General features: G+C 34.3%; 2 protein-coding genes across 5 annotated transcripts; one reads left to right on the top strand and one right to left on the bottom strand.

Annotated features, from left to right (window-relative positions):
* Window positions 1–5783: 5783 nt before the first annotated feature.
* On the bottom strand, window positions 5784–14873 carry Sf3b3 (splicing factor 3b subunit 3). Of its 4 annotated transcripts, none has more exons than XM_073981093.1 (13): window positions 14555–14873; window positions 14039–14271; window positions 13409–13774; window positions 12533–13007; window positions 12114–12448; window positions 10952–11259; window positions 8688–10660; window positions 8218–8270; window positions 7606–7687; window positions 6743–6802; window positions 6485–6548; window positions 6213–6273; window positions 5784–6022 (listed from the first exon to the last, which is right to left on the bottom strand). In XM_073981093.1, the coding sequence occupies exons 2-7, from the start codon at window positions 14262–14264 to the stop codon at window positions 8693–8695; spliced, it is 3678 nt and encodes a 1225-aa protein (XP_073837194.1). In that variant the 5' UTR covers window positions 14265–14271; window positions 14555–14873; the 3' UTR covers window positions 5784–6022; window positions 6213–6273; window positions 6485–6548; window positions 6743–6802; window positions 7606–7687; window positions 8218–8270; window positions 8688–8692. The 4 variants fall into 4 exon arrangements, with proteins under 4 accessions (XP_073837194.1, XP_073837195.1, XP_073837197.1 ...); XM_073981094.1 differs by having other exon boundaries at window positions 13409–13800; window positions 14555–14840; XM_073981096.1 differs by lacking the exons at window positions 5784–6022; window positions 6213–6273; window positions 6485–6548; ... (1 more) ...; window positions 7606–7687; window positions 8218–8270 and adding an exon at window positions 11604–11843 and having other exon boundaries at window positions 8944–10660; window positions 14555–14864.
* Window positions 14874–20630: 5757 nt separating this feature from the next.
* LOC141401162 (THUMP domain-containing protein 1 homolog) lies at window positions 20631–21834 on the top strand. Its single transcript, XM_073981098.1, has one exon. It carries the CDS (start codon window positions 20837–20839, stop codon window positions 21806–21808), a length of 972 nt encoding a protein of 323 aa, XP_073837199.1. The 5' UTR covers window positions 20631–20836; the 3' UTR covers window positions 21809–21834.
* Window positions 21835–22447: the final 613 nt, after the last annotated feature.

The following is a 22447-nucleotide window of genomic DNA, read 5'->3' as shown; positions in this document are numbered from 1 at the left end:
AATTTGCAAGTTCTCAGTCACAAAACTCTCCAAAAATCTCTCCAAACTCGCTCTCTTTTGCTGGATAATTTTGTTATCGAACAGCATTCAGCAATAATTTGTACGAATTTGTACAAATTATTGGGTTATCGTACACACCTAATGTAAGTAAACAACTTGAAATGTTAACATTTTTGACCAAGAAAATTTCACAATTGCACATTTTTATACCCTCCACCATAGTATGGAGGGTATATTAAGTTTGTTTTTCCGTTTGTAACGCATTGAAATACTCATTTGCGACCCTATAAAGTATATATATTCTTGATCAGGGTAAAATTCTAAGTCGATCTGAGCACGTCCGTCCGTCCGTCCGTCCGTCCGTCCGTCTGTGGTAATCACTCTAGCATCCACAAAAATGGAGATAGGACGCTGAAATTTTGAGAAAGAGCGTCTTTTGTTTGCAGGCAGGTCAAGTTCGATGATGGGCTATATCGGTCCACGTTTTGGTATAGCCCCCATATAACGGTACCCCCCGATTTACGGTATTTTGACGTTTTTAGCTACATTTTCAGACCGATTTGGCTATAATTTGACATTTAGGGTTCTTAAGTATCAATAAACATATATAACAAAACTTGTGGACATAGGTCCACGTTTTGGTATAGCCCCCATATAACGGTACCCCCCGATTTACGGTATTTTGACGTTTTTAGCTACATTTTCAGACCGATTTGGCTATAATTTGACATTTAGGGTTCTTAAGTATCAATAAACATATATAACAAAACTTGTGGACATAGGTCCACGTTTTGGTATAGCCCCCATATAACGGTACCCCCCGATTTGCGGTATTTTGACGTTTTTAGCTACATTTTTAGACCGATTTAGCTATAATTTGACATTTAGGGTTCTTAAGTATCAATAAACTTATATAACAAAAGTTGTGGACATAGGTCCACGTTTTGGTATAGCCCCCATATAACGGTACCCTCAGATATACGGTATTTTGACGTTTTTAGCTACATTATCAGACCGATGTAGCTATAATTTGACATTTAGGGTTCTTAAGTGTTAATAAACTTATATATTAGAAGTTGTGGACATAGGTCCACGTTTTGGTATAGCCCCCATATAACGGTACCCCCCGATTTGCGGTATTTTGACGTTTTTAGCTACATTTTCAGACCGATGTAGCTATAATTTGACATTTAGGGTTCTTAAGTGTCAATAAACTTATATAACAAAAGTTGTGGACATAGGTCCACGTTTTGGTATAACCCCATATAACGGTACCCCCCGATTTACGGTATTTTGACGGTTTTAGCTACATTTTCAGACCGATTTGGCTATAATTTGACATTTAGGGTTCTTAATTGTCAATAAACATACATAACAAAACTTGTAGACATAGGTACACGTTTTGGTACAGCCCCCATATAACGGAACCCCCGATTTGCGGTATTATATAACAAAAGTTGTGGACATAGGTCCACGTTTTGGTATAACCCCATATAACGGTACCCCCCCGATTTACGGTATTTTGACGGTTTTAGCTACATTTTCAGACCGATTTGGCTATAATTTGACATTTAGGGTTCTTAATTGTCAATAAACATACATAACAAAACTTGTAGACATAGGTCCACGTTTTGGTACAGCCCCCATATAACGGAACCCCCGATTTGCGGTATTTTGACGTTTTTAGCAACATTTTTAGACCGATTTAGCCATGGTAGAACAAGAAAAGGTAACAGCAATACCCAGCTGACTGAACTGGGTTGTAGTGTTAGTGTCAAATTCCATTCGACATTTTATGTATTTATTTCTATGTTCAATGTATATTAGGGATATATATTTTTGAAGAACAAATTTATTCATCAGAAAAAAAACTATTTCCCATAAAGACGGCTTCATATCATTGACATGTAACCTCCTCCAGGTCCGAACGACATGCCGCACACTAAAACACCGCTTATAGAGGCGGTACAATATTTGTTAATATGTGTGGTATTTTGTTAAACTTGAAAAGAATAAAGCCCTAATAAACATGTGCTTTTTTGTTTTCAAAAGCAAATGATTGAAACAGCTTCTCTTTTTTCAATGAATTACCAGCGACCCGAAACATTTTTGCAAGTATTCTACTTTCTGCGAGAAATTATGCATTTAGTGGAATGATATGGAAACATTCAAATTGAAAATCTAACGAGTTTTCATTCATGTTTTCCAAAATATTCAATCAAATGTGAAAAATTATTAGTTTTTTAAATTCCAATAATTTATAGACATTTCCTTGTTTTGTTTACATTTACGTTGACACTAAGGTTTACAAACAAAAACAAATTCCTTTGTGGTTGTTGTTCGAGTTGTATTTGTTGTAGTATTAACTTTACCTTGTATTTGTTCTACCATGCGATTTAGCTATAATTTGACATTTAGGGTTCTTAAGTATCAATAAACATATATGACAAAAGTTGTGGACATAAGTCCACGGTTTGGTATAGCCCCCATATAACGGTACCCCCCGATATACGGCATTTTGACGTTTTTAGCTACATTATCAGACCGATGTAGCTATAATTTGGCATTTAGGGTTCTTAAGTGTTAATAAACTTATATAATAAAAGTTGTGGACATAGGTTGTTCATTTAAGTTCATATTTTCGTATAGCCCAGATACCTCCGAACTAGCTGTTAATGACATTTGAAGTTCCCACGTTATGTACCGATTTTCGATATTTTGAGGATTCTAGCTAAATTTTTTAACCGAATTAGGAGTTATTTGACATTAAAGGCTCCCATCAAAAACTCTCAACATAGACCCATGTTTTATTATAACCCCTATATAACAGTACCTCCCAATTTCTAGCCCACCAAAAATTGTCAACAGTTAGATATAGGCACCATAAAAAAGGGCCTCCCGAATGAAGCATTTTATGTACATTATCTAGGAATGAAGGAATGAAAATTTTATGGTGGAGGGTATGAAAAGTTCGGCCCGGCCGAACTTAATGCTTTTTTACTTGTTTATATTCTAAAGTGTTGTGGATAGGATTAAAGCATTAAATAAATAAACTGCAATTTTGAAATTTATGTTTTTGCTCCGTTTGGTTTAAAATATCAAAAGAAACAAAAACAAATTTCACACATTTTCGGAAACAGCTGACTTTCTTGCAAGTTTTTGCAAAATGCTGTTAGATAACTTTCTGCAATTTTTCTTGCTTGAGAGAGGAACTGACTGAGTAATTTTTAGGTCTGTACGATAACCCACAAGTTTGTGCAAATTTGCACAAACTTTTACAAAATGCTGTTCGATAACAAACTTGCAAAGTAAAAGAGAGAGAATTTGGAGACAATTGTCAGAGAATATTGGAGGGTTTTGTTTACAAGTTTATGCAAGGAAAATTTTTCTTGTAAGAATTTGCAAGTTCGATCAGCTGATTTAAATTCGAATGTTTTGTGGCGGACATTTTGGCAAAAACATAAACAAACGCTTTTAAAATAGATATAAAAAAGGGAACAAATTATTAAACTAATTATGGAAAACGATGTTTGTGGTGATAAATGGAAATTAAAAAAATTGTAGAAACCTTCAATTGTTAAATTTAATCTTTTCCGCCAACTTCTTGTTTATCAAATCAGCTGACTTCTTGCAAGTTTTTTGCAAATTGCTGTTCTATAACAATCTGCAAATTTTTTGCTGCGAGAGAGTAAAATTGATGGTGAGAGGTTACTGAGAACTTGCTGAGTGCTTGCAAGTACTTTTCACACACCTATAATTGATAATCCAACGTTTCAAACTTGTCCGGAGGGTAGTCTGCTCAAAGGTTTTTGATAGGTCGAGCGCCACCAACACTGTCCTATTATAGCACGGCTTGTTCTGGTTGAGTCATCGACTAATATGTGTGGAGATGGCGTGCAGCGCTGAACCCATATTGATGATCAGCAACTGGATAGCTATTTCAGACGCTTGGGAGGAGTAAAGCCTTAAGAGTCATTGCTACGGGCGACAGAAGCGAATTCGCCCATTTTCCAGACTTTGGGTACTGTTTACAGTACCTTCACCTTTAAGTGTTGTGTTAAGGACTTTCCCGTTCCATACTTCCATTTTACTTCCTATAAGGTGTTAATATTGGACCTATAATTGAAAAGCGCGAAAACTGTACACTCCATATTAAGAGCCGCATATTTCAGATGCAAATTTCCAAATTACGGTTAACAACAGTAAGGTTTATTTGCCCGACACCAGCAATTGAAGATCTTACTGGTTTTAAAGTTGAATGTTTTGCACGACACACGTTAGCTCATTATATTTAGAATGAATGAGCTACCATGGGGAAGGACCGTGTCCATTTGAAATGAAAGAGAAACAGATATATGTAAATCTTGGACGTTGCCACTACGGCCACCCTCATGAGTATATTCTTTCTTCTTAAATGGCTCTGATTCTAAAGGGTAACGCAACAGCTGAACGGCTTTCATCTCAAATGGAACCTGTCCACCACAAGGTTTCACCTGAGAACCGCCTCGCGTTCACCTTTAAGAACAATAAAAACTAAGGTTGGTCGTCGTGTTAGTAACGAATCGCTATAAAAATAACCTCCTACCATGGAAACCCATGAAAAAGAAAAACAAACCCCGGACTGGACATTAACGAAGAATGTGTTTTTTTTTTGTAGGGGTCGCCCTTACACTAAATATGCTGTATGTTCCTCAATTGCGTTTTGTTCTGGGGGTTGCAAGTTTTTTTTTTATTTTTTATATGAGGATGTAGATCCGGCCACGATTACACACATATATATAGTTATTGCCATTTTAAAAATTGCGTACCTCGTAAACTTACTCAATTTTCATTGAGTGAGAGAATTTTACTGAGAGGATTTCTTGGTCTATACATTCATTAGTCTATGTTTCCCCCCCATACCATTGCTATCGCAAACGATCCGTTTTCGAATGTTTTTCGATAGTTTTGCGGATATTTTGTTCGAAAACGACACTCGAGAAAGAATTAAAAATGATTCATTCGTCGCTCAGTTTGTGGCAGGAAAACCTTCGATTTCGAATATCGTTAATAATATTATTAGCGAATGAAAGATGATAGTTTTTACGATAGTGTCGAAAAAGCATTTTTGGCGGAGTTTCGATTTTATGACATGTTTAACTTTATCTGACGTCTCTTGATTTTTCTGTTATGCACCTTTTCTTGATTGTAATGTTTGCGATTCAATGCGTGTAACAGTTTATAAACATTGTTGTCTTGTATTTGTAGCCAAGCTATATGTTATGTTTATCATCATTTGTTGTTAATATTATAAGTAGCATTTATATCGAAAATATTTGAAAAAAGCAAATGGGAATTTTTCACGAACTACATAAAATTATTTTTTAAAACGTAAAAAATTTCCGAAGTAAAAAATGTTTCTCGAAACAATTTTTCTTGTGAAGAAAAAACATTCGCAAAATGTTCGAAAATGATATCGTTTTTAAACTTTTGACGAACAAAAGAACAACGTGCTTGTGTACACCCGAAAAACATTTGCCAATCCTTCGACAGTGATATCGTTTTCGATAGTTGTGCCGGACATTCGAATAATATCCGCACTTGGTATGGGGGGTCCATTCATTCTTCCATTCTTCTTTCTATAAAAAGTCATTTCAATATTTGTTCTTACAATGTCAATTTCCCTATATCTATTTTACTTCCAGTTTATATGTTCAGCTGTGTGCTATGTTGTCATATTAATACAATTTCACATGTCAGTTTAAAAGGACCGATTTACAAGCGAAAAAAAAAACAAATTTACATTTGGGTTGTGTGATTTTTTATTTTTATTTATTACTTACTACACGTTCACATATAGGTAATTAACTGAATTATGAACTATGTGGTTATGTAATTAAATTATAATTAATTTTAAGACTAATGAGAACTTAAATTTTATGTGGTTATGATTAAAAAATTGGCAGTCATATGTGGTTGTTTGCATGAAAATAATGTACAAGTTGTGATTTGTAATGACAAATGCATATATCCAAATCAAAATCTGAAAGAAAGAGAGAGAAAAAATAATTTTTAATAACATTCAGTGTTTTAGAAAAAAGACGATTTTAATGAAAAGATTTGAATCAGCTACAAATTTTTTAATCAAATTATGTTCATAGTCTAACATATTATGTAGAAACATCATTTTAAGAAAATATACAAATTACATTTTTATATATACAATTAATTACCTTTTTAATGTATAATAGACCGATATGTTTTCCATCTAGCGAAATGTATGAGAAAATTAATCTAAAACAAGAAAAAAAAAGAAATGAGTACATATTTGGATTTTTGTTTTGTATTATAAATTAATTAACTACTTTTGAAATATTAGTTCAGCAATCAAATTTTAATCAATGTAAATTCTTTAGTCTAACATATTTTGAAAAACATCACAAACAGAGGAGGAGGTGGAAAGGGAAAGTTTGAAGGGAAGTGTAGAAATCTTGTATTTCCTTACCTTAATGTACTGGTGAAGTTATTGGAATAGAGTGGGAGGGAATCAATCCTTAGATTGTTATTAACTGTAACAAAAGATGAAATAGTACTAATTAATAATCGTGTTTAAGTTTATACAACTATTTATAATGCATTTTTTGTAAGAATTCAGAAAAATATACTCTTCATTTGTTTCAGTAGAACGAAAGTTAATGTAAAGTGTTGTTCATCACAAAAAGAAAATAAGAATAATTTTTGAAATTCAATAATGGAAACTTACCTTTGACAAATAAATGCACCGAAATACAGTTTTATTAGTTGTTACAAATAAATTATATATCTGTAAAATAATAAAGATAAAAACAATTTATTAGTTTATTTATTTAGAAAGCGTGATATGGCAAATTTAAATAACATTTTGTGAAAACATAAAAAATATATAGGTATTATCCAAACAGTAACATAATGTTGGAACCGATTAAGAAATTCTGATCACTCTTTTTCAACAATCAATATAAAAAATAACCAATTAGAAATGCTTCTCGAAGAGAGCTGTTTAGGTATTTTGATATGCGATATATAGGCGCCGAAAGTTACATCTACAATATCATTTTATTTTAAAAGGAAATTTTCTTCGGATAGCCTATAGGATAGGTGCCATCCAAAGAAGAAAATGACAACATAATTGCCGAGTAGTTAAGTTAAGTTTTTATTTAATATTTTTTGGAAAAAATATAGCTGTCCCAAACATTTTTAAAATTTTAGCTAATAATTTTGGATTTTATTTCCTGTTTCTTTAAGACGATTCGATATTCAATTCGTTCAAATTACTACCAAACTCCTGTTGTTATGGGAAATGTTTTTCAAAAAACAGAAGTTTCGTAGTAGTTCGAACGAATTTGAATTCGAATCGCTTAGTGAAACAACCATTTTTTGGTAACGTACACATTTTTTAAAGACTTTATTCCAAAACAATTCCAATATTTGCGTTACTTTGGCGGAATTTTCATAAGAAAAATGTTATAGTCAGAATATAGGTTCTTCATTAGTTCTCAGTAGAACGAAAGTTAATATATAAAAGGAAATCATCATTCGATGGTGTGTGCTTTAATAACGTATTTAAAACATGAAATATTAACTTACCATTATAAAAATGTTGGTGGTGTCACGAATACCATGCGATGACACACTTTGTGTAAGAGTGGTTAGGTTAAGTCATCACCATCTGAAATAAGAAATATTCAAATAATTAAAAGGCATGTCAAAAAAAACTTAACAACTTGCAAAGTTTAACAAGAAAAACTACCCAGCAAAACAAATAATGTCGAAGAATGGGTGTATAAAAATTAATTGGGTTAATCATGAACGGCAATTCCCCGTGATTTTTTTTTACTTTCTCCCTTAAGTTGCAACGGCGGAAAAACAAAACTCACGGGGAAATTTCATTCATGATAACCCCCAATACTATTAATCCATGCAAGTAAATTCGGGGAATAACAAGTTTTTAAAGCTTGCAATTTTCAATGTTCATTGGCAATTTCCACGATTCTTTGGAATAAAATTTTTATTTCAAAGAACAAGTAAAAGCGCAACTGCATGTCTATCCTCTTCACTTAATTTTGCTGGGTACGTTCAGTTAAAAATAATTTTACACAAATCACAGAACATTTCATAGGTGTCCCAAGGTAAAAACTTTGCTCATCATTTTAAAAAGTGTTTTCTTTTTTTCAAATTATAATTATAAGCAAAACTTACCTTGATCAAAAGAATAACGTATTGAACGGCAATAAAAGATGTAGTTGGGAAAACTAAAATTGAAAAAAAAGAATTAATTGAATAATGCTATAATCACAAAAATTAGTAACATAAAAATTTGAGTGAACTATCAGATAATTAACGATTTACACTAATCATTGGTATTTTCATAGGTGTCCCAAGGTAAATCACAAGGTCATCATTGAATAAACAAAATAAGCCTAGGCAGTTTTGATTGTTACAACTCTTCGTTTGTTATTGTTTTTAAAGGTAGCGTCCCTTTTCTTTTTATAGCATGGCCGAAAAGTGGAACGGCACTCTTCTGTAGGCGAAGCGAGTATAATCCCCACTGTTCCTACTCTTTCAACAGCAAACTCAGAATTGCCACAAGTAAATTATTTGCCTAGTATTACTTAATAAAGACTAAAAATGTATAACAAAATTTAAAAAAAAAAAAAATATCCACTTACATTTTTTAGAAGGCATAACGCGTCCTAATATCTTCCAACTTCTTACACACTTGATTGGGTGTACGGAACATATCAGCTGCAATAGTCTTTTGTTTAGCAGGATCTATGGACAAATACTGTTCACATAGGTCACCATCAATAACATTTTTAACGGGATAGTAAGCACTGCGATAACTTAAATGATCTCGCCCACAAAGTGGTGGATTTTCGTTGCGCATATGCATTTCAAGATGTTGAAAGAAGTCGTAATCTTCTCGACTAGTAAATGGTACAAATGCTCCAACAGTACCACTTAATGTTGTATAAATTAATGCCTCCGATCCTCCTGGTATTAGAGTGGCCTTTTGCAGTGACATTATTATTTCCCCCACATGATAAGTTGATATATTTTCCGATTTCTGTGATGCACCCGATAAAAGGCCACGATCCCAAAGTGACTTTGTTCCTGTGGGATCTTCATCAACATCATCGGTGACAGAATGTGGCAAACGCTGTATACACATATTACCAAATTTATCACCAATAGCAATGGTATCATAATCCAATAGGGTTGTGGCTGTTACCCACCGTGGATGAGTGTCATCGGCAAATATAATCAGCTGATTCTCGGCACGTTTGTAACGTATGAAAAACACCGACTCTTGAACATCAGAGACATAGACACGATGACCCATGGCTTGTATATTCACAATTTGATAGGGTACATGTTTATTTTCACATTTACGTAGCAATTTCTTTTTGCCATAATCGTAAATGCGCAGTATACGTCCACAACCTGCCAACAGTCTTCCTTGGAATGCACATAATGCTCCCGGTACTTCATCTAGTTCTGTGCGATGCATAAACTCCAGCGAGGAACACGTGGGATCAATTTTATAGACATCAATAAAGCCACCGTTTGTTATGCGTGGATTCAACATTAACTCCTTGGCTATACCCACTGCCAAATAGTAGCGACCATCCTGTGTCACCGAAAACTTTAAAATTGTCATCGACATTATGGCTTCATTTTGAGCAAGTGGTATTTTGAAGAGTGTCTGTCCTTGTATGGGATCAATGGCCCTTATTTGAGATGCCCACAAACCTACACCGGCTTTGGGTGCAGAGAAAATATCTTCCGGCAAGACTTCATTGATAAATGCATTTGCCATTTCATTGGCCAGTTCACGTTCCTCATCGCCGGCAGCCATGCGCATTTCTTCCGCCATTTGTTGTTTGCGGGCATTTTTGGTTTCTTCAGTATAAGCATTGTGATCTGTTTCGGCCACAATCATGCGTCCGGTATCAGGATGAATGGCAAATGCTCTGGGCGTATATTCCATACCGAATGATACTTGATTAAAAACAGCACCCAATTTTTCCAAGGCCAAAATACGCAGTGTATTTGTGGATATAGCCACAATGCCTTCGCTACATTGTTCGCTGGAGAATCCGGAAGCATATTCAAGGGTCTCATAAGACAAGGGCGTCAAATGAAAACGATTTTGATAGTAATATGAAAGCCACGAACGACTGGACATAGCCAATACGGCTTCAGAACCCTGCATACGTATGCGGAAAAGTTTCACTGGCCTAGAACCCAAATAACGCGTTCTTGTATCGGCTAAATCTCCCGACACTGGATCTAATACTGTACGCAATAAAACACCATTGCTGAGACCAATATTAAGATATATAGTGCCTTTGGTGGATACGTTTCCTCGTTCATTTTGTTCATCATTGGTGTTGGTCGAACTTTCGGTATGACCCATTTCAACAAGACACAGAGATTCGGCAGGTGATGGCAAAGCTTGCATAGAACAGGGTGTAAGACAATCATTGGGATCCAAGGAAATTATGCGTACTGTGTTATCGGCTAAACCAACAGCCAAAAACCATGATCTTTGTTCGCCTTCTGGTACTGTACCCAATGCCATACACATTATTTCAGCAGGCATTTCTGAACGTTCCGTATATTCATTTAATTCACCCGTCTGAAAGTACATAAATATGCGGAATAGATTTAGTTTGTTGTTTATAGTACACGAGAGATTATTATAAAACTGATGTTGGGGTAGTATATGACTCAGTACTGCAGGACACAAAGTGCCTCAACATGATTGTTCTTTTTCGTGATTTATCATCAGTGTCAAATACAAATGGAAGCTGCTTCTCGGGATTAGTTATTGACATAAAAATGTTCAATATGATGATTTCTTTGCATACAACTAATCCAGAGTGTTACTGATTTAAATTTGCTTTACGTAGTTGTTATATAAACTTACCGCATCCATTTCAAAATAAACCAATTCACGTCCCGATAGTGTAATTACAACCTGTCGTTGGTTGACAGCACATTTTGTAATTGATTTCTTGCCGGGCGCCCTCCATTCATTGACACGTTTATCGGAACGTATGTGACGTATACCATCGGGGTATACTTGCACCAAAGCATCTTCTCCCAAAGAAGCACAACACAAGGTTGGCGTTGTACCCAAGAAACCACTATCTGTAACTTCCTCTACAGTTTCACCAATACTCAAAACTAGTGTGGCATTGACGAATGACACAATAATGTAAGCATCAAATTCATCTGGAGTGGAAAAAAAGAAAACATACCAAAAAAATTTGGTTTTATTACATGTACTTCATGGCTATTATAAAAATATAACAATTTTGCATTGAACAATGTTGTTGTTTTGAAAGAGTTCAGTTATCAAAAGTTATAATCAAATTAATTCAGCTGAAACACGGTTGATAAAATCACATCATATCTTTCAAAAATAAAACACATTGTATCAATGCATATTGCATTAAAACGCTTCTTTTTGTAGTGTGTAGCAGCAGTAGTATCTGTGCTTTTTGTTCTTTAAACATTGATCAATCTTAAATCTGATATATAATGTTAAATTCTAGTTTATAACAATGTTGCCTTACCTATATTTGAGTAACTGGGACTTTTTTTTATTTATATTTCAACTATTTTTAGATAGAAGTGTGGATAATTGTGTGGTGTTGAGGGAGAAGTTTTGTGTGCAACGAACAAAGCGCACAACACTCTTGTGTGCGTATGTTTCAATTTGGGGTTTGTCGTTTATCCTTTATATTTTTGGATAATATCAAACAAATCTCAAAAATCACTGGTCGATTTTCAGCACACAAGAACAGTTCAAGAGCCTGAAACATAAAAAAGAACTGGTGTTTGATTCCACTTTTGCACAATTTTTGTTTTTTCAATATTATGGAACATAATTCCATTTCAAATTCACCAGTTATTTATTAGAACAATTTGTCTCAAGGAGGTGGGGAAATACAAGTTTGACAAAGTACACCAAATATAGGCCCAAAATGCAAATATTTTGAAATAAGAGGAATTTACATTTCAACTTATTTGCACTTATCCAAAAAAATGTAAATAAAAAATGGGTACCCAAAATGTTTACTTACCATCAATACGTTTCTTAACTGTCCATACAGCATTTGGATTGCCTGGGAGTTCAGATACGGCCATTTCTGACACCTCCAAACCATGGCGCAAAACACGCAAAGATGATCGTGGTCCTCGGCCACATAAAACATATAACTGAGGAGTATCTTCATTCGCCAAGTCAGCCACATGTGAGGAAATAATGGGTGAAAATGAAGGCATTTCATCGACCATTATAAGATTTTTCAGAGGTCTTGGTGCAAAGAAGAAAGTTTCACCTTCTTCCAGAGGCATAGCTGAACTAAACTCCGGTTCATCATCATCATCGCCCAGATGAGCAATTTGATATAGATAACTGTAAAGATAAACAAGAAAGTGTATTTAGTATATTGGACTTTTTGAGCATAGACAGATAATTCGCGTCATCTTAAATACTTACTGATTTCCAAACTCGCAAGCCACAAATAGGAAACCGGTTTTCAAAACACACATAGACACAGCTGGTGGTACTGTATCAAAATATTTCAATTTGATTTCGGATACCACATCATCATCAGTTTCCAGCGTAACTTTAAAGATGTCGCCTTGTTCGGTTTGTACCAAAAAGAAGTACATGCTCTTGGTGCGATGGGTGGCCGAACAAATAAAAATCATACCACGTTCAGGATCATCCAAATCATTACGACGACGAGGTATGGGACAACGAATATCATGTTGATCGCCCAAATTTTTATAGGTCAAATAATTTTCCGAACAAATTAACACACCGGATGGGCCATCATTGCCACCGGGTACGGAGATAAGAAAGTTGGCATGTTCTTCCAACGGTTCTGAATATTTGCGTACAACATGGTTCAAACCCAAATCTAATTCGTAGAATGTCAAAGTTTGTTGGGTGCGTTCAGCTGATTCACCTGCAACAAGTAAAAAATTCATGTAATTTTAGTACTATTCCCAAAAATTCAAATTTAAAATTGCAAATATATGAAATAATGTTTGCCACATATCAGTGAAGTATTTGCAAAAGTATTCAATACAAATACCAATGGTTCAGAGGCAATAATTTTTATATTGCACTCAGCCAAAGCCAGTTATGCGGTTGAAATCCATAAAACGGGCATGTCTAAGAGTGCATAAGTACAGTCGAACTTTTCTCTATAATGAAGTTGACTAAGACAGAAGTGGGAATTCTTACTATGATATAACGTAGTAATTCATCGGTTCCCATGTATTACGTTATAGAGGAGTTCAACTGTACTATCATTCCTCATATACCTATTTGCTTTGTCAGAATAACAAACATGTCATATCTTACCTGTTGGATCATTATCGGCCTCTTCATAATCAATTTCCAAACAAGCAAACATTGGATTATCAAAACCCACATCTACACCAACCATGTGGTATGTGAACGTATTCGATTTGTGAGCTTCCAAAGGTGATGAAATTGTCAAACGTGCTTGGGCATCTCTGTTTAATATATAGGCCAATTTTTGCTTTTCTACAGCACCAATCATTACAGCACGACCTTTGGGATCTATGGCTAAATATTGACCGGGGACTATACGACGACATCCTGATTTACCAAAAGTCTCCTGATGGACTTTATCCAAACAGTTTTTAGTTGGATTATATTCCAAAATGACAATACGTCCAGAGTCAGAACCAACAACAATATAATCTAAAATGAAAACATTTTCGTTGTAACTAAAATTAATATTAGAAACTGTTACTAAAAATTTCTGGGGGAAAATACACAAAGCATTGTACCTCAGAGTTTCAGTTCGATATGATATGAATGATCACATCAAATGCGACGCCAAGATTTTACTATTTTTATAGCACTTAGTCGTTTTCTGAAGACTTATTGATACTTCGAAATATTAAACTCGAAATCTCAATAGGGATTTGTGCAAAATAATGAAACTAAAGAATTGATAAGTACCTTTGTTGCCTCCAGTTAAACGAAAAGCCATTAAAGACCTAATGCAACCAAACACTTCTGTAGATAGTATGGTATGCACTTTGCCGGTATTCGAGTCTGGCCTAACCAATTCCAATGATTTGCCACGTGACACAATTACCTCCTGCTGTTTGCCTCCCGAAAAGTTGCCATGGACAGCATGGGTAATGCCTGTGGCCTTTTGCAGTGTCAAATTGTACAAATACATATTTAAACTGCAACAAAACAAATGTAAAAAGGGCACATTAAAAATGAACTCTTCGTTGAGGTTATGTTCTACTAAATCTACTAATCAATTTATCCTGCTCTTGTAATTCCATGGTGATAGTATTGTAAATGCAGTATCACCAAACGATGCAAATGAACAGAATTTTACTATTGCACGTCAAAAAATGCGACCAAAGCGTAGTTTCATATTCTACGACCCTGGAGATACATCGTGCTAATTTCTTTGTTAAAATACTAACAAATAACATTTCTACTGCCTCATTAAATTACCTTTATCCTATTTCAACTATGCACAGATATACAACTACAAGGATGCTTGCAGATTAATAGAGTAAGAAATCCTTTTTTCTTTAGATATCAAGGACTGACTGTACAAATGCCAAGCGCTGAATAATACGCTACGCCATTTTGTAACTCCAAGTCCAATAACTTCAATATTCCTCGAACTAGCTGTTCACGATGTTCACTCTTTGCCGGTCCAGATTAAATTGAATGAATTACTTTTTTCTAGACCTTTTTTCGTAGTTTTCGAACGAATATTCGTATTGAACTGCAACCAACTTCACCACTCACTTCCTGCTTCAACCTATTTTAAAAACGGCGATAGTAAGCATACACATGGTACAATTACAAAGGTAGATGCCTCAGCCCAGCTGATCGAATCTAATGCCAAGTTTACATTTATCTCCAAAATCCACTGGATTTCACGAAATCCTAAAATACACCCCGGTGTTTATACCTTTTTTTGTTGAATTCAAACATATCACAATTATCAAGGTAGATGCTTATGCGCAGCTGATCGAACACGAATTTTCAAAACAAGCTGTTGTAAGTTGAATTAGTCATAAAAAACTACAATATAGAACTTTACTGCTTTATTTCGAAAATTATCGTAAAATTATTTATATATCGTATTAATTGTTTATAATATTCACAAATGAAAAAATAAAAAAATGATTTTATCGTTGAGAAGTCATTATAATACATCTTGGTTGTGTTCAGAACGTGCAAGATATTACTACTTGCCGTAGTTTTCCCGTTTAGTGCTACAAATGCGTTCCCGTACTCCGAAATTTATTAAAGGGCTGTTTACACCATCTATCAATGTCGTATGAGATGTCAAATTTTCTACCTGCGAATGTTGTACACATAGTGTGACCACTATGAAAATTTTCATCTATTAAAATGATTTGGCAACTCATATGTAAATTTTTCATTTAGGGGGCGCTCTATTTGATACGGCATTCTCGTATGTAAAAACAAATTCTGGCATTCTGAAAAAAAATTGAAAAACAAAATCTTTTAAAAAAGAAAATGGAGAGTTATTTATATTTAAATATTTAGAAAAGTAAATAAATGGTGTTTATGATGTTATTTTCAGATCGATTGGTCGAAAGAAGCAGTCTTGGAAATGATTGCTTTGTGCCAAAAACATAAATGCCTCTATAACCCTAAAAGCCTATTATACCACAACAAACATGCTAGATATTCATTTTCCTTCAACCAAAATTAAAATTTGCGCAAATTTGCAACTCAGCAATAAATGTAAACAATGACAAAAACAGCTGTTTTTATATTTATAGGTTATGTCATACGAAAATAACACTTGTAGGTATGAACGCACAAATTGAATGTTGAACGTATGACGTCAATTTTGACAAACATAGAGAATGTCGAATGGGTGAAAGAAATGACAGCTCATATGACATTGATAGATGGTGTAAACAGCCCTTAAGACTTGCAGTTCTCATTAAACAAAAATAGCGCTGAATAACAAACACCATCTTCTCCTGTTTTCTGTCATACAATTTTGGCCTAGTAGAAACTAGCAGCATGTTCATTGACATCTAAATACGATAGCTGATACGTTGATTTTGATATTTCTGCTGGAGTTTCTGCAATTTCCGTCATTTTTCCGTTACCGTATTTTTTAAGAAATTTGTATGGGGAAGAAATTTTTGACAATTCGCTCTTTTTTAACATTACCATTAAAAAAGTACGAGAACACAATGGAAAATATCATTGTAACAAAGTAACTTAATATTTTTTCACATTGTTTACACATTTTGATAATTAAAATTTTTGTTGCAGCAATTGACTATCTACCTTGTTTATTGTGATACGTGAAAAGTGTTGCAACTTTTGGTACTATTTTAGGCAAAGACAGGGTTGTATATCATGAGTACTGTGATTTCGATGTTGATTTTGCTAAAATCACGAAATGAGATGATTTCATTTTTGTATGCGAAATCATGATAAATTTTGCTTGATTCCGCGCGAAATCACGAAACGTCTTCGAAATCACGAAACGATGGCGAATGTAAACCAAGCATAAAACGTCAAAAAAAAACTAGGAATTCCATGGTAGAAGTAAAGAGGTAGATTTAAATGAAAAAAATCTAATGTTTGGTTTACATTCGGCCACGTTTCGTGATTTCGAAGCTGTTTCGTGATTTCGTGTGGAATCAAGCAAAATTTATCATGATTTCGCATACAAAAATGAAATCATCTCATTTCGTGATTTCAGCGAAATCAACATCGAAATCACAGTACACATGATATACAACCTTGCTTTTGCCTAAAAAAGTACCAAAAGTTGCAACACTTTTCACGTATGACAATAAACAAGGTAGATGTGCGAATTGCTGCAACAAAAAATGTTAGTATCAAAATTTGTAAACAATGTAAAAAAATATTAAATTACTTTGTTACAATGATATTTTTCATTGTGTTCCCGTACTTTTTTAATGGTAATTTTAGAAAATAGAGCGAATTGTCAAAAATTGCTTCCCCATACAAATTTCCTTAAAAATACGGGAACGGAAAAATGACGGAAATTGCAAAAACTCCAGCAGAAATGTCAAAATCAACGTATCAGTTACAATATTAGATACCAATGAACATGTTTGCTGCTGTTTTCTACTACGCCAAAATTTTATGGCAGAAAACAAGAGAAGAGGGTGTTATTCGTCGCTAAAGAGAATTGCGAGTCTTGCTAGATTTCGGTGTACGGAACGCATTTTAGCACTAAACGGGAAAACTACTGCAAGTACTAATATTTTGCAGGTTCTGAGCACAACTTTTATCTATAAAAATTTATTATTATGATGTCTCAACGATAAAATCATTTTTTTTTTGTATTTTTTGGTACTATACACAATTAATACGATATATAGATAATTTTACGATAATTTTCGTAATAAAGTTATAAAGTTCTATATTGTCGTATATTTCTGATGTTTAATTCAATTTACAACAACTTGTTTTGAAAATTCATGTTTGATCAGCTCCGCATATGCATCTACCTTGATCATTGTGATATGTTTGAAATCAACAAAAAATAAGTGTAAACACCGGGGTGTATTTCAGGATTTCGTGAAATCCAGTGGATTTTGGAGCGCAAGTGTAAACTTGGCATAAAGAACCATTTGGTCTGTTCCCGTACTGCAAGAAGCCATGGTATAAGTAAAGAGGTAGATTTAAATGAAAAAAATCTATAGAACCCTTGTTTTTCCTGAATTCCTAAAACTTCAAAATTAAGCAACAAGTGGGTTTGTTTACAACACCAATTTTGAACATTTTATAAAAATCGCGAAAAATGAATGAAGAACCAATGTTTCTCCGCATAGTCAAGTTGTGGATATGATAAAATGTTTGTTTCAATGATAACCTGACGAATTATTTCCATACAAATGTTCCAAAAATAATTTTAAAAATCATTGAATTCGATTGTTTTTAAAATTGTTTGACATATTATTCAAACACCACACACACATACACAGTTTGTGTATATTGTTTTGAAGTTTTAGGAATACTCGAATGAAAAAATTTAAATTGGCATAAAGCTTTGGCTAACCTTTCTTATTAAACCATGCAAGAAGCTACTAATTTTTCATATTTTTTCCGATAACATAAAGGAAAAATTGTTATCGTAGTAAAAAATAGTAGCTTCTTGCAGGTTCTGGAACAGAGCACTTGTTTTTCCTGAATTCATAAAACTTCAAAATTAGTAAACAAAAAGGCAACAAGTGGGTTTGTTTACAAAGTACCAATTTTGAGCATTTTATAAAAAACGCGAAAAATGAATGAAGGGCCAAGGTTTTTCCACATAATCGAGTTGTGGATATGATAAATGGTTTGTTCCAGTACTACACATTTTTACTCCGATAACCGATTTTTCCTTTATGTTATCGAAAAAAATAGTAAAAATGTGTAGAAATGTGCAGTACTGGAACAGACCAAAAATGTTTGTTTCAATTATAAGCTGAAGGATTTCTTCCATACAAATGCTCTAAAAACAATTTTGAAAATCATTGAATTCGATTGTTTTTAAAATTGTTAGCATATTATTTAAACATCACACACACACTTACAAAGACTGTGTATATTGTTTTGACGTTTTAGGAGCAGTCGAAAGAAAAAAATTAAATTGACAGGAAGCTTTAGCTAACCTTTATTATTAAACCATGAATTATTCCATTTAGGTTATTTTATGGTGGAGGGTATAAAAAGTTCGACCCGGCCGAACTTACCACTTTTTTTTTGACGCGTAAAGCCCGAAATGCATCCAACGTTTGAGTAAAGTTTTGTATCATTTCTGAATGAAAGACAAAGCGCTGCTAACTTTAAATTTTTCTTTATTTTTCTACCAGAAATGACACAAAACTTTACTCAAACGTTGGTTGTGTTTAAGGTAGAAACACACCTTTAAGGCCTGCGTACATAAGCTGCCTTGCCTGATTGCCTTGCTTTCCTGCTTCATTTCTGACAATAAAAATAAAAGAATAAAGAGGGCCGAGCAAATTTCGAACTGGGTTGCCCTTTTCTCTTTTATTCTTTTATCAGAAGCAAGCAACGCAAGCAGGCAAGGTAGCTTATGTACGCAGGCCTTTAAGGGGTGAGTACATAAGCTACCTTTCCTGCTTACCTTGCTTGCTTCTGATAAAAGAATTAAAAAGAAAAGGGAAACCCTTCTTTATTCTTTTCTTTTTATTATGTCAGAAATGAAGCATGGTAGAACAAATACAAGGTAAAGTTAATACTACAACAAATACAACTCGAACAACAACCACAAAGGAATTTGTTTTTGTTTGTAACGTTACTGCCAGTTGTATTTGTAAACAAAACAAGGAAATGTCTATAAATTATTGGAATTTAAAAAACTAATAATTTTTCACATTTGGTTGAATATTTTGGAAAACATGAATGAAATTTCGTTACATTTTCAATTTTTAGAAAGTAGAATTCTTGCAGAAAAGTTTGGGGTCGCTGGAAATTCATAGAAAAAGGAGAAGCTGTTTCTATGTTTTGTTTTAGAAATCAAAGAAGCACATGTTTATTAGGGCTTAATTTTTTTAAATTTTAACAAAATACCTCACATATTAACAAACGTTGTATCGCCTCTACAAGCGGTGATTTACTGCGCGGCTTATCGTTCGAACTTGGAGGAGGTTACATATCATTGATATGAAGAAGTCTTTCTGGGAAATGGTTTTTTCCGAATGATATATTTTTTTTTTCTCAAAAAATATATGTCCCTAATGTACATCGAAATAGAAATGAATGTATAAAATGTCATATGAAATTTGACACTAACGTTACAACCTAGTTCAGTCAGCTGTGTATTGCTGCTACCTTTTCTTGTTCTACCATGGAAATGAAGCAGGAAAGCAAGGCAATCAGGCAAGGCGGCTTATGTACGCAGGCCTTTAGGGCTTAATTCCTCGTAATGTCAAGTTTGTTCTTGAAGTTTTCTTGTGGTTGTTGTAACGCGGCACTCAACGGATCGTTAGGTGCGAGCAGAATGAGAAATTCATGCTTATCCATGCCTAAAGTTGCGTAAAAGAATAAAGAAATGCAGAATCGCATTTTAATTAGGTAGTACCTCCCTATTATTCTTTTACATGAAATTAAGCGTGCAGTAAGCGGCGTATTTCATTGTTGGTTTGTTCCAGTACTGCAAGAATCTACTAATTTGTACTATTTTTTCCGATAACATAAAGGAAAAAATGTTATCGTAGTAAAAAATAGTAGCTTCTTGCAGGTTCTGGAACAGACCATGTGTTTGCACCTGTACATGGTACAATTACCTAGGTAGATGCCTCAGCCCAGCTGATCGAATCTAAAACGTCAAAAAAAAACTAGGAATTCGCTATGAAAAATCAAAACAAAAAACCATATGATTCGGTAAGTGAAGGCCTGCGTACATAAGCTGCTTTGCCTGATTGCCTTGCTTTGCTGCTTCAATAAAAAAATAAAAGAACAAAGAAGGCCGACCCAATTTCCAACTGATGGCAACCCAGTTCGAAATTTCGTCTTTATTCTATTATTTTTATTACGTCAGAAATGAAGCAGGTAAGCAAGGCAATCAGGCAAAGCAGCTTATGTACGCAGGCCTTAATTGTACCATGCAACTGCATGTGCAGAGCCCTAAAGTGCTGCAAACATGGCAACATTGAGTTAAACGCACAGACCACACGTTGATTTTTCTTTTACAAATAACCTCACTTTTCACACACGCTGAGCTGAACGCCATAACGTAAACAAAACAAAATGAGTGCACCTCCAGCAAAAAAACAAAGATTCCAAAATAAAAAGAAATTCTATCAACCCAGTAAAAAACAATATCTGGAAGTAGGCCATAAAGGTTTCTTGGCAACATGTAACTTTAATGAAAAAGATTGTGTACGGGAGTGCTATAACATTTTGAATCAATACGCCGATGAACTTTATGGAGCAGAAACATTTGAAGAAACAAAACCCACGGAAGAAAAATCCAACGTTCAAGAAGAGACTACCACAAAGGAAGAGCCAGAATCAGATGATATAGCCGATGCGTTACAAAAACAAATAGATGCTACACAACAAAAGGCGAAATTGACAAAAAGGCGTTTTCAAGTAGTTGACACAGGGGCGACTAATTGTGTTTTCATTAAAACTACCTTGGCTGATCCCACATCCATAACAAAGCATATTGTAAAAGATATTGCAGAGACCAAAAAACAAAAGACTCGTTACCTATTGCGTCTATTACCCGTTGAAGTAGTTTGTAAAGCCAATAACAAGGATATTGTCGACAGTGCTGGTCAACTGTGTGACAAGTATTTTCTCAATGAACCAACTACATTTTCCATAGTCTTTAATAAGCGTTTCAATAATGATATCAACAGAGATACATTAATAAAAGAGTTGGCGGATATCATACATGCTAAAAATGTAAAGCATAAAGTCGATTTGAAATATGCGAAGAAGTCTCTGATCGTTGAAGTGATTAAGGGACTTTGTTGTCTTGCAGTGGCTGAGGATTATATGGCAATGAAGAAGTACAATCTAGTTGAATTGGGAAGAAGTAATCCGGAATATGATGGAAAAACGGATAAGGTGGATCTGGCGGAGAACAGTAGCAAAGTAGATGCTGAAGACAAGGCTGATGACACAAATGCTGAAGAGAAGGCTGACGACTCAAATGCTGAAAATAAAAAAGACAGTTGTGAAGAAGCAAACCAAACCACTGAAAATAAGTAAATAAAAAACTATGTTGACCAACAAAACTATAATTTTTTATATAGTAGAATCGCGATAATTCGTACAATGAAAAATTGGAATAGCAATAAAAAGCCTGCCCTTTGATGGAAACTGGATTCTACTGCATCTACTCATTTAGATATATTGTTCTTTCCTCGTTTTGATGCATTTGTCTCTACAGTGGTTGTTCTTAAAGCATAGCATGATATAATCGTACATATTTTTTTATTCTGAATCTGGTTTTGGAATAAACTTTCATTTCACAGCATTTCAAGGGTTAAAGAGTGGTTTTGGGTGGGTAATATGTCGTGTCATATTATGAATTGATCTGTTCAAAAGTTATCGTGTGCTCCATCCAGACAGTTGTCTTATGAAAATGTATATTCCCTCGTTAGCCTAAAGGGAACAAGTTGAGTTGATGCACTATGTTCAAAAATATTTTTTTTACAATTGTATTTTTTAAGTAGCCGGCCATTGGCCTGGGTTTTAAAACTTTCTCCTATGGACAGGTGCAAACCTAGGGCACGGGAACAACTTTTTTAATTTTAAAACTTTTCTCTTATCAGCTGGCCTTTAACAAAGGAATTTTTGGAACTTCGAAGGCCCATATCTCTGGAAGTATGGACTTCCGCAACAAAT

Source organism: Musca autumnalis, unplaced genomic scaffold (genome assembly GCF_047663935.1).
Source record: "Musca autumnalis isolate F117 unplaced genomic scaffold, ASM4766393v1 scaffold_4, whole genome shotgun sequence".
Lineage (NCBI taxonomy): Eukaryota > Metazoa > Arthropoda > Insecta > Diptera > Muscidae > Musca > Musca autumnalis.
This window is presented reverse-complemented; position numbering and strand designations above follow the sequence as displayed.